The sequence below is a fragment of the Oncorhynchus kisutch genome, linkage group LG16 (assembly GCF_002021735.2).
Source record: "Oncorhynchus kisutch isolate 150728-3 linkage group LG16, Okis_V2, whole genome shotgun sequence".
In the NCBI taxonomy this organism is placed as follows: domain Eukaryota; kingdom Metazoa; phylum Chordata; class Actinopteri; order Salmoniformes; family Salmonidae; genus Oncorhynchus; species Oncorhynchus kisutch.
Window position 1 is genome coordinate 30,226,575 of NC_034189.2, and position 17,469 is coordinate 30,244,043.

The 17,469-nt window shown below is 44.5% G+C and overlaps 1 protein-coding gene across 11 annotated transcripts in view; it reads right to left on the bottom strand.

Annotated features, from left to right (window-relative positions):
• The window catches only part of LOC109906613 (VPS10 domain-containing receptor SorCS2), a 327,683-nt gene that overhangs the window by 18,764 nt on the left and 291,450 nt on the right, over positions 1 to 17,469 (bottom strand). For 5 of the 11 annotated variants that reach the window (XM_031792216.1, XM_031792217.1, XM_031792221.1 and 2 more), the window contains exons 14-24: positions 15,809 to 15,916; positions 6,804 to 6,924; positions 6,569 to 6,702; positions 5,912 to 6,040; positions 5,519 to 5,690; positions 2,966 to 3,286; positions 2,427 to 2,550; positions 1,698 to 1,810; positions 1,302 to 1,424; positions 1,088 to 1,187; positions 909 to 950 (exon numbers count right to left, since the gene is read on the bottom strand). In XM_031792216.1, coding sequence (XP_031648076.1) covers positions 909 to 950; positions 1,088 to 1,187; positions 1,302 to 1,424; positions 1,698 to 1,810; positions 2,427 to 2,550; positions 2,966 to 3,286; positions 5,519 to 5,690; positions 5,912 to 6,040; positions 6,569 to 6,702; positions 6,804 to 6,924; positions 15,809 to 15,916 — 1,487 coding nt within the window. The remainder of the gene's footprint in view (positions 1 to 908; positions 951 to 1,087; positions 1,188 to 1,301; positions 1,425 to 1,697; positions 1,811 to 2,426; positions 2,551 to 2,965; positions 3,287 to 5,518; positions 5,691 to 5,911; positions 6,041 to 6,568; positions 6,703 to 6,803; positions 6,925 to 15,808; positions 15,917 to 17,469) is intronic. The other 6 variants (XM_031792220.1, XM_031792222.1, XM_031792225.1 and 3 more) reach the window with 3 other exon arrangements.

The window sequence follows — 17,469 nt, forward strand, 5'->3', positions numbered from 1 at the left end:
AGTGTCCCTGTGTAAGAATTTCCAGGATAACGTCTTGCTGACATCGGCTGCCGAGAGTGTGATCACACAGTCGTCCGGAATGGCTGGTGTTCTCCGATCTCCCCTCATTATCCCTTGTATTTATACCTGCTTATTCTGTTTGTCTGTTGCCAGTTCGTCGTGTCCCATCAAGTCCTACCAGCGTGTTCCCGTGTTTCCTGTGCTCTAGTTTGTTTTTCCTAGTCTTCCCATTTCTGACCTTTCTCCCTGTCCTGACCTTGATGCTGCCTGACGTCCTGAACCTGCCTGACTGATTTGGATTATGACTCTTGGCCTGCCTTGACTTACTTTTTACCTGACCCTTGTTCTATAAGGAACACTGAGACTCGTGCTATCCGCCTCCTGTGTCTGCATCTGGGTCTTAGCCTGAGCCTTGATAACAATTGGTCCCAGGATCTCGTCACGGCATCTCTGTGCATTCAAAGTGCCATTGATAAAAAATGCAATTATGTTCGTTGTGAGTAGCTTATGCCTGTCCATACCATAACCCCACCGCCATCATGGGGCACTCTGTTCACAAAGTTGACATCAGCAAACCGCTCGCCCATACGATGCCACACAAGCGGTCTGAAGTTGTGAGGTTCGGTTGACGTACTGCCAAAACTGCTGCTCTAAAATGACATTGGAGGCGGCTTATGAGATGAAATGTTCGATGTGCAGGTGTCCACATACTTTTCGTCATGTAGTGTATCTAACAGTTTAGCAATTTAGTAGGTAAGAAATTAGGGAAATAACACTGAAAGCAGAGCAGAGAGAAGGTAACAAAAACAGAAGCCCAATCAGATTTAAGGAGATCAAAAGGAAATAGACTCCTTTTGAGAAAGCAGGAAGGAAAGCTAATACAAGATTGTGTGGGGCGACTAACGCACCGATCTCCGTCGCTCTCGGGGACGAGTCATTAGCTACTAGTCCTTTGAAATAGATTGATTAAAAACTAAATTATCGATTCAAAGTCAACATTACACCAAATAATATTGGAGAACATATCTATTATAAAATCATATTTACAACATCACAAGGACATGGTTACAGTAATGGGAATGGTTACCTGCGTTAGGATCAGCTAAGGTCACCAACACCTGTAGACCTCCTCGTACGATGAAGCTAACGTTGTTCTCACTGAAGGCCTGCTTAATGGCAGGGATACGCTGTGTTAAAAAATGTAAAACACAACCATAAAATTCACACAATTCAATTTCTACCAATATGAATGAGTCCAACAATGCCAATGAGTTAGGTAGTGTGTCTGTTTGATAGTGTACCTTATCCACAAATACACTCCTCTTAGCAGGCTTGCTCTCTGGTGGGAGAATGTACAGCTCGGCTGTGGTGGGCAGGCCCGGCTTCACCATGGTTACCAGGGACTCCTGGGGGACACCTGTGATCTGGGGGTCAAAGGTCATGGTCAGAAACGACATCTTCAACTTATGGGACATGAGCATTTTTTTTGTTGATTCAGGTAGTCCCTCCATCGCCAAATGTTTTCTCCCATTTCATAACTATACTGAACGTGCCTGTCATGTCTATATCAAATAGAATAATTTAACCAAAACATATTGAGGCCAATGCAGATGCTATCATTATGTATCCTAAGGAATAGACTGGTCCTGTTATGTTATAGCATCAGGTCATGTATGAGGTGAGTACAGTAGACCCACCTTGGCCAGAATCCTGGTGACCACCTGACCCACGTCCTCCCTCCACTCTGGAATGTTGGGGTTGAGGAGGTCCAGGTTACTGCTGAAGGCCAGAGGGATGACCTGGAAAAGGTCTGGGATTGGACAGAACACACAGGAAGTTGGCAGCCATTTTGGGTTACGGCAATCAGATTAAAAAAAATGCAATTTTAATTATACCCTATCCATTTCTATCATTAAGATGATTTAGAAAAAGTGAACAGTTCCTCACAATCCTACATTCACTTCTTCTGCAGTATGTTTATTCTGTACCATCAGGTCTCTAGGGGTAAGATAATACAGTACTGTTCTGCTCAGTTAGCATTCTCTCATGAATAAATTAAACTCATCTAGATTTGTTAAGATGACATCATTATCCGTGACACAGTTACACAACAGCAAAACATGAGGTCATGGAAAACACCAGGGACACAGTTACACAACAGCAACACATGAGGTCATGGAAAACACCAGGGACACAGTTACACAACAGCAACACATGAGGTCATGGAAAACACCAGGGACACAGTTACACAACAGCAACACATGAGGTCATAGAGAGACACAGAGACACAACCAAACAACTAGAGCTATATCATCTAGAATAAAACTATTGCCTCATACCATAACATCATAAATAGTTGATGTACAGCACACAAATAACGTCATATATAAGTACTCATCAGCCCTGCAATGTCCCCTCTCTTTTACCGTAGATGCGGACTGTCTTGGTGTCCTGCACCATGGAGCGTCCATTAGAGGCCTGGACAGTGACAGACACCTCTCCTTCCGCAGGGAACCGCGTTATCAGACTATTCTCCAGGGACAGCTTGGGCTGCATGGAGACACACAGTGAATGTATTCATTCATCATTTCCCCAAATCATTTATAAACTCTCAACATTAGCTTTAGCACTGTTAGCATCACAAAAAGACAGTGGTTGCATATGGCTCAGATCACCTTTTGAACATTAGTTTCCATAAATCTGCATTTAAAGTGTATTACCTGTGGGTTGTGTGTGTGTCAGTATGAATTAACGGTCGGTTGTGTTTGTGCGTGTGTGTCAGTGTCAGTGTCAGAGGAAGCTGGTGGGAGGAGCTATAGGAGGAAGGGCTCACGGTAATGGCTGGGTTGGATTGATGGAACGGAGTCAAACATGTGGCTTCCATGTGTTTGATGTGTTTGGTTATTCCATTCCAGCCATTACAATGAGCTCATCCCACCAGCCTCCTCTGGTCAGTATACATTACCTGTAGGTTGTCTCCTATCCACCAGTAGAAGACAGTCAGGTTGGCCTCTGAAGGAAGCACCACAGCTGTCAGGTTGACTTCCTGGTTAACCCCGGCAATGGGAACTACTTCCAGGTGAACTTCCTGTAGAGGGGCTGTGACCTGGATGTACATGGTGGCCTGGTCGTGTCCGGCCATGTTCTCGGCCTTGACAGTGACACGGTAGACCCCCAGCTGTTCGTAGCGGTGCTGGATGGGCTCGTCTGTCACTGTCAGGTTCTGGTAGATGGCCCTCACCCCGTCACCCAGGTCCACCTGGTATTTAGTGTTGCTGGTGTCACCCTGAGTGAGGGAGGAGGTACAGGAGGAGAACGTCACTGAATTGGGCTGATAAAAGGGATAAAAACGAATGCTCTATTTTTCGCGTCAAACTCATTCCACGGAGGGCCGAGTGTCTGCAAGTTTCTGCTGGACTTGATTGATGAATTAATGTCACTGACTAGTAAAGAACTCTCTTCACCTGGGTGTCGAGGCCTTAATTGAAATATATATACTACGAATGTAGTTTGAGGTAATAGCGAAGTAACTTTGTTCAACTCTGAGTTCAAGTTGAGATAACCAGTACCACGAGAGTGCCTCACCTTCTAGCCAGGTACATTTCTATGGCAACGAACCTTTCAGACTTAACCTGCTCCAGTGCAGGCCAACTCAGAGTTAACCTGAATTGAGTGTCTGAACTGCAAGTTGAGGACCAATGAAATCAGATTCCCTCCCTCTCGCAAAAAAGATTGCTTCATCATCCACTTCATTTGAGGAAGACAACTCAAAAAACATTTTATTAATATTATGGATTTTAAACATTTATGTACATATAAGTGTCTTATATCGTCTGAAAGCTTAAACTCTTGTTAATATAACAACACTTTCCGGTTTACAGTAGCTATTACAGTGAAAACATGCCATCCGATTGTTTGAGGACGGCACCCCACATCAAAATATTTTTCCACCGACATAGGTTTCATAAATTCACAAATAACGATATATTCACTTACTTTTTGAAAATCTTCCTCTGATTTGTCATCCAAACGGTCCCAGCTATAACATGTAGTGTTGTTTTATTAGATAAAATCCTTCTTTATGTCCCTAAAAGTCTGTTTAGTTGGCGCCATCAATTTAAGTAATCCACTCGTTCAACGTGCAGAGAAAGGAATCCAAAAATCTACCCCTAAACTTTGCTTCAACAAGTCAAAATACGTTTCTATTTACTCCTCAGATACCCTAAAATGTAACCAAACTATAATATTTTTTACGGAAAGAAGTATGTTCAATAGGAAACCGATTTTAGCAGGTGTGTAATGTCTCCGTAGCGCGCGCCAACACGAATTTCCAAGACTGTGTCCTTCTGCTAAAACGGATATTTCTTATTCTTTTTGGAAGTTACAAGCCTGAAACCTTGAACATAGACTGATGACACACAGTGGAAGCCATAGGAATTGCATCCAGAGAGCAAATTGTCAATATGACCTTACTCTTGCATTTCTAAGGGGATGGTCTCTCTCTCAAAAAGAAAAGATTCTGGTTGGTTTTTCTTTGGATTTTCTCCTACCATATCTATTGTGTTATATTATCCTACATTATTTTAACATTTCTACAAACTGCAAAGTGTTTTCTTTCCAATGGTACCAATTCTATGCATATCCTGGCTTCGGGGCCTGAGCTACAGGCAGTTTACTTTGGGTACGTCATTCAGACAGGAAGTGGAGAAAAAAGGGGCCTAGCCCTAAGAGGTCTTAATGCACGAGTACCTTTTTTCCCACACCTATCAAACAAATTATTTGATTAAGTCATAAAAAAGTTTGGCTGTGTGTGAGGTTTGAAATGCATTTGTCATTACCAAATGTGTAATGTGGTCGGTATTACTACTGTTTTAATAACCACACCAAAGTCATAAAATAAAGACGGCACTAAAAGTCTATTTCACACAATATCCTGATGAATTTGCAAGATAACTTTTTATTTCATTTTGATTTCAGCACAAATACAACAAAAAAATGGCACTGACTTGCGCATGGATTGATGTTTCAGCATTGTCTCAATGAAGAGTTTGGCGATTGACTACCCTCGTGCGACGTGCAAGCGCAGTTACAAGCCTGATAGAGTTAGCGGGAGGCAATATTCACCCTTGTAGTTTGGATTGAAGCCGGAGCTAGAATGTGGAGCTAACTGAAGCTGGCGAGCTTTAGAAAAACCTGAGTAGGACTAGCTTGCTTTGTAGTATGACCCCCTTGCTGACATTAGGCCCTCTATGGAATGAGTTTGACACTGCTCTATTTCAACAAGTGTATTTGGTAGGTTGCAGTTATAACTTCTGTCTCATAGGAGTCGTACGTGAGTCGTCTTGAACTTGCATTCGGAAAACAGGGGTTATTTCTTAGCTAGCTATTATCACAATCACACAGGCAAAGACACAAAAACACACACATTTACTCTGAACAGCCACACACAACTACCGCACCCCCGTGGTTTTTTGAGACTCCCTACGCTGCTCTAAACTCTGACTTAAGTCATCCGTACCTGTTCCTGGTGGACAATGAAGGTGATGTCATCACCAGGCGCCACAGCCAGTATCTGCCCCTTTATACCCAGCTGGAGGCCTCTGGGAGGCAGCAGAGGACAGGTGTGCTGCTTGGCGCTCTGCTGCTTGTTCACTCCCCCCTCACACATGTTGGACACAACCTTCCTGTACCTGCAACACAGCACAGGGCCATACCAATGTCAGAAAACAGGGGGACTTGTGATGGGTCAGGTGTAGTTCAGGTAAGGCATAGAGACTAGAGTACTAAAAGAATAATGATGCCTTTTTTAATGACATGAGGTAGGGAGAGGGAGAGTGGTGAGAGGCAGCATGTGCGTGTTTGTGTGTGTGTATATGTGTGTTTGTGTTTTGTGCATTCTATTAACCCTCACCCCGTGCTGGACTCGAAGTCATGTCCCAGATGGCAGTCGTCAGGTGGCGAGTCTGGGTCATGCCAGAAGTCAGCAAAGCATCTATCTCCCTCGGTCTTCAGGCTCTGGGCACGCTCAAACCCATAGTCACTAAACACACAGAGAAAGAGGAGAACGTTACCCCCAAGGCACTGATCTACGATATTTTCTTGTATTTCTTCCACTAATGGTTAAGGTTAGGATTGGAAGAGGGGGAAATATCCTAGAACAGTGCCTAAGGGTAAGCTCCATCTAGGGGTCCATCTAGGGGTGCAGGCAAAGGTCAAAGAGCAAATACAATTCATGACCTCAATGATCGATAGACACCAACAACAAAGACGCCAACAGGCTTCACATAATAGGATCAATATCAATCGCCTAGAGTCGACACACAGCATTGATTGATTCTGTTTGTTGTGAATCAATCAAGCTTTAGGGTCAATGTCATTCTTATCATCTTATCTTAAATTAAAGAGGATCCTCATTGAAAATGCTTGTACTGGATTTTCAATTAATCTCCTGAAGACAAAAGGAATCAAACCCTAACCCTGACAGTGACCCTTATCATTTATTTATTAAGTCTTTATCTGAAGTATATTCTATTGAATTAGAGTGTTCTTGTTTGCTGTGGTGTCTCACCAGTTGAAGTCTTTCTCGGAGCACTGGCAGGTCTTGGTAGTGAGGGCGGAGGTGTAGCTCTTCCCCTTGATGCAGAATGCGGTGTCCTTCCTCTTCCTAAAACTCCTCTCCTGACCCATGATGCACTTCTCTCCCTGATGCGGGCCAAAAGTATCCATTAGCTGATTGTAAAAGTGTAGGATAAACGCAAGATATTTACAAAGACATGGGAATGTGTATGTGTGTGTTTGGGTACCTTCAGGTCAGTGAGTTTCCAGGAGTCGTAGTCGGCCTCAGTACACTGTCTGGGGAATGACTGTCTGAAGTCCACCTTGACAAGCTCCCAGTCTGACCGGTAACTGATGTGACCAAACACCCTGCAGAGAGATATAAGAGGGAGAGAGATACATTTATATTGTCACATGCACAGTGAAGTGCAGTAATCAATATCAAAATAGTATAACAAATAAATATAAATAATAATGATATATAAATAAATATAAATATATATACAGTACCAGTCACAAGTTTGGACACAACTACTCATTCAAGGGTTATTCTTTATTTTACTATTTTCCACATTGTAGAATAATAGTGAAGACATCAGAACTATGAAATAACACATATGGAGTCATGTAGTAACCAAAAAAGTGTTAAACAAATCTAAATATATTTATATTTGATATTCTTCAAATAGCCACCCGTTGCCTTGACGACAGCTTTGCACAATAATAAGCAAAGAGAAACAACAGTCCATCATTACTTTAAGACATAAAGGTCAGTCAATACGGAACATTTCAAGAACTTTGAAAGTTTCTTCAAGTGCAGTCGCAAAAACCATCAAGCGCTATGATGAAACTGGCTCTCATTCGGACCGCCACAGGAAAGGGAGACCTAGAGTTACCTCTGCTGCAGAGGACAAGTTCATTAGAGTTACCAGCCTCAGAAATTGCAGCCCAAATAAATGCTTCACAGAGTTCAAGTAACAGACACATCTCAACATCAACTGTTCAGAGGAGACTGTGGGAATCAGGCCCTCAATTGCTGCAAAGTGTCACATGTGCTCCCTCTCCGGGCCTCTAGGTCACCTGGCTGCTCGTTAGGCCGTATACCATCACCTCCTTGATTACCTGCCCTTTATATGTCTCTCCCTTTGGTTTCTTCCCAAGTCGTTATTGTTGCTGTTTCATGTCGGTGCGCTGTTTGTGTTTCTTGTTTTGTTCATTTATTAATTAAATGTATTCACTCCCTGAACATGCTTCCTGACTTATCGTTATATACTAGTGATAATATACTATATACATGTAGAGGAGAATTAGTGACTAGCAGCACGATAAAATAGATAGGTACTAATTGTAATGGCAATCAATAATCAATGAACAGCAGCGTAGTGGTAGTAATAAATCCAATCAATAATCATAGCGTAGGTGTGAGGGGAGTTGTTAGCCATTTAACAGTCTTATGGTCAGGGGGTTGAAGCTGTTCAGGAGTCTGTTGGTCTAAGCCTTGATGCACCGGTACCGTCTGCCTGGATGGGAGCATTGAGAGCAGAGGTTCTCCATGTCTCGGGTGGTTGGAGTCTCAGACACTCCTGACAAGTGCTTCCTGGAGGACTGGGAGCTCACCCCCAGTGATTCGCTGGGCCGTCCGCACCACCCTCGGTCGGTCTGACTGCCTGCCCTGTCTGTTCTGCACTCATCTGTCTGCCCACCCTTCCACTCGCCCGTACATCCAACCATTTCCACATTTATCCTCATAGGCCGCGTTTAGACAGGCAACCCAATTATTTAAAAAAATTCCACTCATTTCAGATCTTTTCCCGAACTGATCTGATTGATAAAAATAAAAATTTGTTTATAAAAAAAAGCTGAATTTGGATGCATGCCTAAACGTAGCCATCGAGCTCCAACTCCTATTCCATGAGGTGTAACTCCTGAACCATATCCTCTGGTCCCTGGTCATGTGACATGGTTGAACCAATCCCCTCTTTTGGGAACAGAGCAGTCGGACAGTAGTGTCGTGACATGTCTGTGCTCTCTACTTATCAACACTTCCCTAATGAGCAGGAATCCACTTGAGTGCTCCTGGACCTTTCTATAGTCCATACTTTGTACATCAAAGACACAGATGTCCCTTCTATTATGATGGCCTCAAAAGCCATTGACTGCCCTGCACAAAAGGTTGTCCTAAATGGTCTCTTTAAGGGACTCAAAAGCATTCATAAGAGTATTGTATGAAATGCGTTATTGTATATGTCCACTAGATGGCGATATATCATTATGAAAAGAAATGAGGAAGTACATTTTTTTCACCTATGTATTAAAATGTACCAATTTGAGCACTTATTTTTCTTAGACTGTCAGTGAGAGCATGTTCTTTTGGGAACAGATTGATGGGAAAACATGTCAGCAGCCCTGACATCTGTTCCGTTACGTATGTAACAATTCCCCCCATTCAATAGGCTGCAACTGTGAACTCATATCTTGATCACAGATGCTGTTGTTTTATCCCCCTCTCTCACTCCCAATCTCTCTTTATCCATGATTATATTTCTATTGAATATGGCGCTTTTAAATGTTAGAGCAATCACAAGTAAAACCTTTCTCGTGAATGACCTCATTACTGAGCTCAAAGTTGATTGCATGTTTCTCACTGAAACATGGCTGTCATCAGACTGTACTGCCGCTCTTATTGAAGCCTCCTCCCAGATTACAAGTTTTCATCCTCTATCGGAAAATGGAAAAAGGGTGGGGGGGGACAGCCTCTATTTTTACTAAGGCTTTCAGATGTAAGGACATTTTGTTTGGCGACTTTGGCTCTTTTGAGCATCATGCTATACTGTTTAAATGTTACCCACCAGTGCTGGCCATAACCCTGCATAACCCTGTATTACCAAGGGGCTTTCTACTGGGTCCACCCATAACCGCAGCCATACTCTGGACCTGGTTATTACCAAGGGGCTTTCTACTGGGTCCACCCATAACCCATACTCTGTACCTGGTTATTACCAAGGGGCTTTCTACTGGGTCCACCCATAACCCATACTCTGGACCTGGTTATTACCGAGGGGCTTTCTACTGGGTCCACCCATAACCCATACTCTGGAACTGGTTATAACCGAGGGGCTTTCTACTGGGTCCACCCATAACCCATACTCTGGACCTGGTTATTACCAAGGGGCTTTCTACTGGGTCCACCCATAACCCATACTCTGGACCTGATTATTACCAAGGGGCTTTCTACTGGTTCCACCCGTAACCCATACTCTGGACCTGGTTATTACAGAGGGGCTTTCTACTGGGTCCAACCATAACCCATACTCTGGAACTGGTTATTACCGAGGGGCTTTCTACTGGGTCCACCCATAACCGCAGCCATACTCTGGACCTGGTTATAACCAAGGGGCTTTCTACTGGGTCCACCCATAACCGCAGCCATACTCTGGACCTGGTTATTACCAAGGGGCTTTCTACTGGGTCCACCCATAACCCATACTCTGGACCTGATTATTACCAAGGGGCTTTCTACTGGTTCCACCCGTAACCCATACTCTGGACCTGGTTATTACAGAGGGGCTTTCTACTGGGTCCACCCATAACCCATACTCTGGAACTGGTTATTACCGAGGGGCTTTCTACTGGGTCCACCCATAACCGCAGCCATACTCTGGACCTGGTTAGTACCGAGGGGCTTTCTACTGGGTCCACCCATAACCCATACTCTGTACCTGGTTATTACCAAGGGGCTTTCTACTGGGTCCACCCATAACCCATACTCTGGACCTGGTTATTACCGAGGGGCTTTCTACTGGGTCCACCCATAACCCATACTCTGGAACTGGTTATAACCGAGGGGCTTTCTACTGGGTCCACCCATAACCCATACTCTGGACCTGGTTATTACCAAGGGGCTTTCTACTGGGTCCACCCATAACCCATACTCTGGACCTGATTATTACCAAGGGGCTTTCTACTGGTTCCACCCGTAACCCATACTCTGGACCTGGTTATTACAGAGGGGCTTTCTACTGGGTCCAACCATAACCCATACTCTGGAACTGGTTATTACCGAGGGGCTTTCTACTGGGTCCACCCATAACCGCAGCCATACTCTGGACCTGGTTATAACCAAGGGGCTTTCTACTGGGTCCACCCATAACCGCAGCCATACTCTGGACCTGGTTATTACCAAGGGGCTTTCTACTGGGTCCACCCATAACCCATACTCTGGACCTGATTATTACCAAGGGGCTTTCTACTGGTTCCACCCGTAACCCATACTCTGGACCTGGTTATTACAGAGGGGCTTTCTACTGGGTCCACCCATAACCCATACTCTGGAACTGGTTATTACCGAGGGGCTTTCTACTGGGTCCACCCATAACCGCAGCCATACTCTGGACCTGGTTAGTACCGAGGGGCTTTCTACTGGGTCCACCCATAACCGCAGCCATACTCTGGACCTGGTTAGTACCGAGGGGCTTTCTACTGGGTCCACCCATAACCGCAGCCGTACTCTGGACCTGGTTAGTACCGAGGGGCTTTCTACTGGGTCCACCCATAACCCATACTCTGGACCTGGTTAGTACCGAGGGGCTTTCTACTGGGTCCACCCATAACCGCAGCCATACTCTGGACCTGGTTATAACCATGGGGCTTTCTACTGGGTCCACCCATAACCGCAGCTGTACTCTGGACCTGGTTATTACCGAGGGGCTTTCTACTGGGTCCACCCATAACCGCAGCCATACTCTGGACCTGGTTATAACCATGGGGCTTTCTACTGGGTCCACCCATAACCGCAGCCATACTCTGGACCTGGTTATAACCATGGGGCTTTCTACTGGGTCCACCCATAACCGCAGCCATACTCTGGACCTGGTTATAACCAAGGGGCTTTCTACTGGGTCCACCCATAACCGCAGCCATACTCTGGACCTGGTTATAACCAAGGGGCTTTCTATTGACATATCCTCTATTGTTGACGCTGCTTTGTCTGATCACCACTGTGGCATTTTTTTACTACATTGTTGCATGTAGAACAGGGTAATACTGAACACTGATTAAGAAACGCTATTACAAATCTGAAGTTGACAGAGATTTTATTGAGTGTATGAACGATACTCCACCACCTATTCTGCCTACCTCGTGTGAGGGTTTAGTTCATAACTGAAATGAAGGGCAACCATTGATGCCACAGCTCCAGTAAGGTTGAAAAGGGCCACATCCAAACAGAGAGCCCCCATTGGATGAGTGAGGAAACTAATCGATTAAAGAGAAATTGCAGAAAGGCAGAGTGGAAGTGGAGGAAGTCAAAGTTGCAGGTCCATAATGATATTCTGAGAGAGCAACTTGGCATATATAACAAGGCAATTAGAAATGCCAGACGGGCTCATTTGATCTTGATCACTGTTCATCAGAATCCTTCAAGAGTGTGCTCTCCTCGACCATTGATGGCCTGATAAATCCTACCCCTGCAAACCTGTGATCTTTCCTCCACATCTAAATGTGACGAGTTTGCAGCATCTTTCAGAGGTAAGAGAACCAACATTAGGCTGGGTATCAGTCAAGCAAGACCTGATGAGAAGTTTGATGATATGTACCCTAGCCGACCACGCAAAGGCACTATGGATTTAGTTTCCCTGGTTTACACAGACATGCTTCTTCAAAACAGTTTTTAATTGCATATCTGAAGAATTACAAGCTATTCTTAAATCACTCACTTTTCCCATTGCACTAAAAACTGCTATGGTGAAACCTCTTTTGAAGAAAAGTAATCTCGATTCTTCAGATCTTAGCAATTTTTTGGCCAATCTCCAACCTTCCGGTCTTAAGAAAAATTCTGGAGAAATTGGTGTTCAAACAGCTAAATAATTTTTGAAGTGACAGCTGTATTTAAAAAAAAGATCCAATCTGGTTTTCGTGCCCACCACAGCACACAGACAGCCTTAAAGTGGGAAATGATCTTAGAGCCAACACAGATGCCAAACAACTTAGATTTAAGTGTTATCAACACTGTTGACCATGATGTCCTTCTGGACAGACTGGAGAGGTGGGTTGGCCACTCTGGTCCAGTTCTAAATTGTTTTTGGACCTATTTAACTGGTGAAGAGTTTTTTTTGTCACACTTGGTAAACATAACTCAGGGAAAAGACATATCTTATGTGGCGCTCCACAGGGTTCCATTTTGGGTCCGGTACTGTTCAGTTTATATAGTGTATTTTACCCCTTGGCAGCGTTATCAGGTAGTACAGCATTGATTTTCACTGCTACATAGACAATACACAACTTTACATGTCACCAGCTCCACGGATAAATTATTAGACTGTATTAGGGATTTAAATAGTTGGAACTTCCTCCAGCTAAATCAAGACCGAGGTACTTATTGTTGGAACCAAAGCACAGAGAGAGAATCTAGCCGCACATTTTAATTCAAGGGCAATAAAGACAAAACACCAAGTAAAAAACATACTTTAGATTCTGAACAAATTCGTATTTCATATCGCATTTCGTATCGCACATTAGGAATGTGACCAAAATAGTTTTGTACCACCTGAGGAACATTGCCTTTGAATGTTCTTCAGATGCTGACGTTTCTCTCTCAGACTGATACCGAGAGACTCATTCCATGCTTTTATTACAAGCAGGCTTGACTACTGTAATGCTCTCCTGTCTGGTCTACCCAAGAAACCCATTGGTCACTTGCAAAACACACAGAACGCTGCAGCGCGGGTACTGACCAAGACCAGATGAAGAGCACACATTACATCAGGTTTAAAGGTCTCTGTACTGGCTACCTGTGAGTTTTAGATTATTCCGTTGGTTTTTAAATCAATCCACGGTTTTGCACCCCAATATCTGTCAGACCTGCTGTTAAGTTATGTACCCAGTAGGTCCCTCAGGGCCACTGGCCTTTTAACTATCCCCAAAGCTGAAGACCAAGAGGCATGGAGAGGCAGCGTTTAGTTATTATGAACCCATCCTCTGAAATAACCTGCCGGAGAACCTGAGGGGGGGGCGAAACTGTGGACATATTTAAAAGAGATCTTAAGACACAACTTTTTAGCTTTGTTTTTCCTCAGGGTGTTTTTTAGTTGTTCAGTGTGTCATCCTTTTGTTTTTTATCTTATATTTGTTGTGAAGTAAATATTTCAGTTTTTATTTTCATTGCTATTCATTCCTTTTTTTCCTGTATAGCAAATTGCATTGCGTTCCATGTCTGAAATGTGAATACATAAAGCTTGATTTGATATGTCACGTTTCTGCTCCTTATTATTCTAACTTGATATTTATTTCTCTCTCTCTCTCTCTCTCTCTCTCTCTCTCCTCTCTCTCTCTCTCTCTCTCCTCTCCTCTCTCTCTCTCTCTCTCTCTCTCTCTCTCTCCTCTCTCTCCTCTCTCTCTCTCTCTCTCTCTCTCTCTCTCTCTCTCTCTCTCCCTCTCTCTCCTCTCCCTCTCTCTCTCCCCTCTCTCCTTATCCTCATCCCTCCTCTCCTCCTCTCTCTCTCTTTCTTTCTTCTTCTTTTTTTCTTTCCTTTCTTTCTTTCCTTTCTTTCTTTCTTTCCTTTCTTTCTTCTTTCCTTCTTCTCTCCTCTTCTCTCTTCTAACTTCTTCTTTTCTTCTTTATCTTCTTTATCCTCGGTTCTTTCTTCTCGTCTTTCCTCTCTCTCCCTCAAACACGTGATCACATATGTTGCAAGTCCTTTAAAATAATGTGTCCAGATCACGGTTTTGACCTCCCAAGGCTCTTGTCATTAGTATGTGGCCTGTCCTTGTGCTACAGTAGTCACTGTTCAAAGACGAGACGAGAGTCCCTTCCCCCATCAAAAAAAAATCGAAGCCAGGGCTGGCAAAATACAACCAGGGCAATGTGGTTGGCATCAGATGTCCCCTACTCGTCTCACTCCTCGCCGTATCTCACAGGAGGCAGATGGCGTGTGTGCGTGTGTGCCTATGTGTGTGGGGTGTGTGTGCATGGCATTCCGCGACGACCCAAATCAGACCCATGGCCGCAACTCGGCGCAGGAGAAAATTGTTGTCCTGTTGGCTCATGATTCTGTCCTCTCACGACACCCCCCTCCACTTCCCGCATTTCTACTAAAATGAAACCCAGGTCTTATCTCCCCCACTGGGGCCAAAAACTCTGAATTGGTGTGCCTCTACACTTACTCCATCTAATTCACTGAAGATGATTAGATTAAGGGAGAGAGGGAGAGAAATGGAGAGAGAGTGGAAGGGAGAGAGAGAGAGAGAGAGAGAGAGAGCGAGAGAGAGAGAGAGAGAGGTGGAGAGAGAGAGAGAGAGCGAGAGAGGTAGAGAGAGAGAGAGGTAAGCGAGAGAGGTAGAGAGAGAGAGAGGTAGAGAGAGAGAGAGAGAGAGGTAGAGAGAGAGAGAGAGAGAGGAGAGGAGAGAGTAGAGAGAGAGAGAGTAGAGAGAGAGGAGAGAGAGAAGAGGAGAGCGAGAGAGAGAGAAGAGAGGAGAGAGAGGTAGAGAGGAGAGATAGAGAGAGAGGATAGAGTGAGAGAGAAGAGAGGAGGGAGTAGAGAGAGAAGAGAGTAGAGAGATAGAGAGAGAGAGAGTAGAGAGAGAAGGAGGAGGAGAGAGAGAGAGAGAGGAGATAGAAGAGAGAGAGAGAGAGAGAGAGAGAGAGAGAGAGAGAGAGGGAGAGAGAGAGGGGTTTAGGGAAAGAGAGAGGTAGAGAGAGAGAGCGAGAGAGAGCGCGAGGTAGAGAGCAACGTAAAAGGTGAGAAGTACAGAAGTAAACACTAGGCTAATCAATCCCTTAAGAGGAAGTGCAGCAGAAAATCACAGGGGAAATGGCCGTGTCCTTAACTAATGGAGAGTACATTGGGGAGATGAGAAAACCCTGCTGGAGAGGCAGCTGCTCCATATTCCTTCCTAAGCCCCTTATTGGAGAGCAGAGGAGCCAGGAGAGCAGGGTAGAACTGTGAGGTAAGCAGCATGAGGTGTCACTGAGACTGCAGGATCAATTCTCACTCTCCTGGGGGAATCATTGCCTGGCCGTCTCATCTGAATAATAGGCTCCAGCCAATCAGATCCCTTAGTGTTGAAGTAATAGTGTTAAGAAAACAATCAATGACTTGCTACTAAATCGAGAGAGTTCTATTGAACCAATGGCAGAGCTTTGGAGTTAGAGGTTCCCGTGAAATAGGACCTATTACCATACTACAAAGCTCATCATTCCTTTCCCAAAATGTACAGCTTCATTGAGGATTTCTGGAAGATTCCACGGTACACTTACGTCATGACCAAGGTCTCATCTCCCGGTTCGCTCAGAAGTCCATCGACGAAAACCGAGGTGCTGGTGAAGTTGTGGATGATCCACGTCCTTCCCTCATCGATACTGAACCTAAGGAGAAAAAAAAAAACATAGACACAATTACAACAGCTCTATGGAAGTCTATGGGTTCTTTTCAACAGGTGGTCATCTTGGAAGAGGCATTCACATGAGCTTTCTTATTGGTAATACTCCTCCTAACTAGAGAGAGCGAGAGAGATAACGTTTTGTTTTTGCAGTTTCCCCCCCCAGCGGAACGTTTGCAGCAACATGCTGAATTGGTGTATTACGAGTTACTTTTCAATATGATGTCAACGCAAACTAAAACACAATAAACGACAGATACGGGCAACAACCCCCCCCCCCCCAAAAGGAGGATATGCCAGTAGCCAGGGATCGGATTTCTACAAGTGATCTCTCTCTCTCTCTCCTCTGCGAGATTTCCCTGCGAGTCGCGAAGTGACGGAAGGCCCAGATCGGTGCAGGCATCTGAGTAGGAGGTGTAGTCCGTGCCCGTGTCGCGGGTGGAAGCTGTCATTTATAAAACTGCAGAGTTCTACAGACTCTCCTAGACTGGCCATCTTGGAAAGAGGCAGGGGGGGGGGGGGGGACCCTTCATATTTGTACGGCTTGTGTCTAGGGGGGTGTCATGCCATCATGACACACATCCAACCGGGACTGAACCGCCACCTGATTTAAGGACCTGTTCGAGTAAACATCTAGACGCACGTCATTGCCAAGATGGTTTCCCCCGTGGGGTCTGTCTTCAAACGCGCCACCAGACCCACGGGCTGCTGTTAACTTGATGGAAGGACTTTGAAATGAGAGGACCGGGGGGTACGGATAGCTACCTTCTAACTCAACGTAACCCCCATGTGGCGTATGGCTCCCGGGATCAACAGGGTTACGTACGTAAGTGGGGTTATGTGTTGGAAAGGAATCACTGTGGGATTTGAGTAGCAGACCTATGCCTGCAGGGCATGCAGATGGGCGTACTAACAAGACAGCAGTAAAAACCAGAGAGACTCTAGAGAGAGACAGGGATTAGACAATATATACAGAGAGAATCAGAGGCAGACAGACATCCCAATGCTGTATACAGAGAGAATTAGCTAGGGGGAACGATTTGTTGTTATGTGTCTCAGTTTTGCTTTCTCGTTCTTCCTTCTCCATGCCCCCCCCCTCAATCACTCTATCTCTCTCTCCCTCTCTAACACTAAGAGCGTGTCGAGAGAATAACTTATCCTAAGTGCACATTTTTATAAACCTTTGGGTGCAGCCTATGCATTAATAACACACAACTGTGCATTTGTGATGAATTATAATGTTACCACTACAGCCTTTCCTAGCAACCAATCTGCAGTTAATCCATACCTCATACACACACACTGTATAAACAAAACATGACTTGCGTGAAAATAAGTGTAGATTTACTTGTACATTCACACAACCCCATTTTTTATTTATTTGCCACCGTCATCTCTGAGCATGTTATGTTTTATATGATTAAAAGCGACATGACAGTGTGGGAGAGTACAATCAACCCCAAAACAACCCCGCTGCTATTATGTTATGCAAAAGCCAGGCATTATCTAACATTATTGAACAAGTGTGTGCAGTGAAGT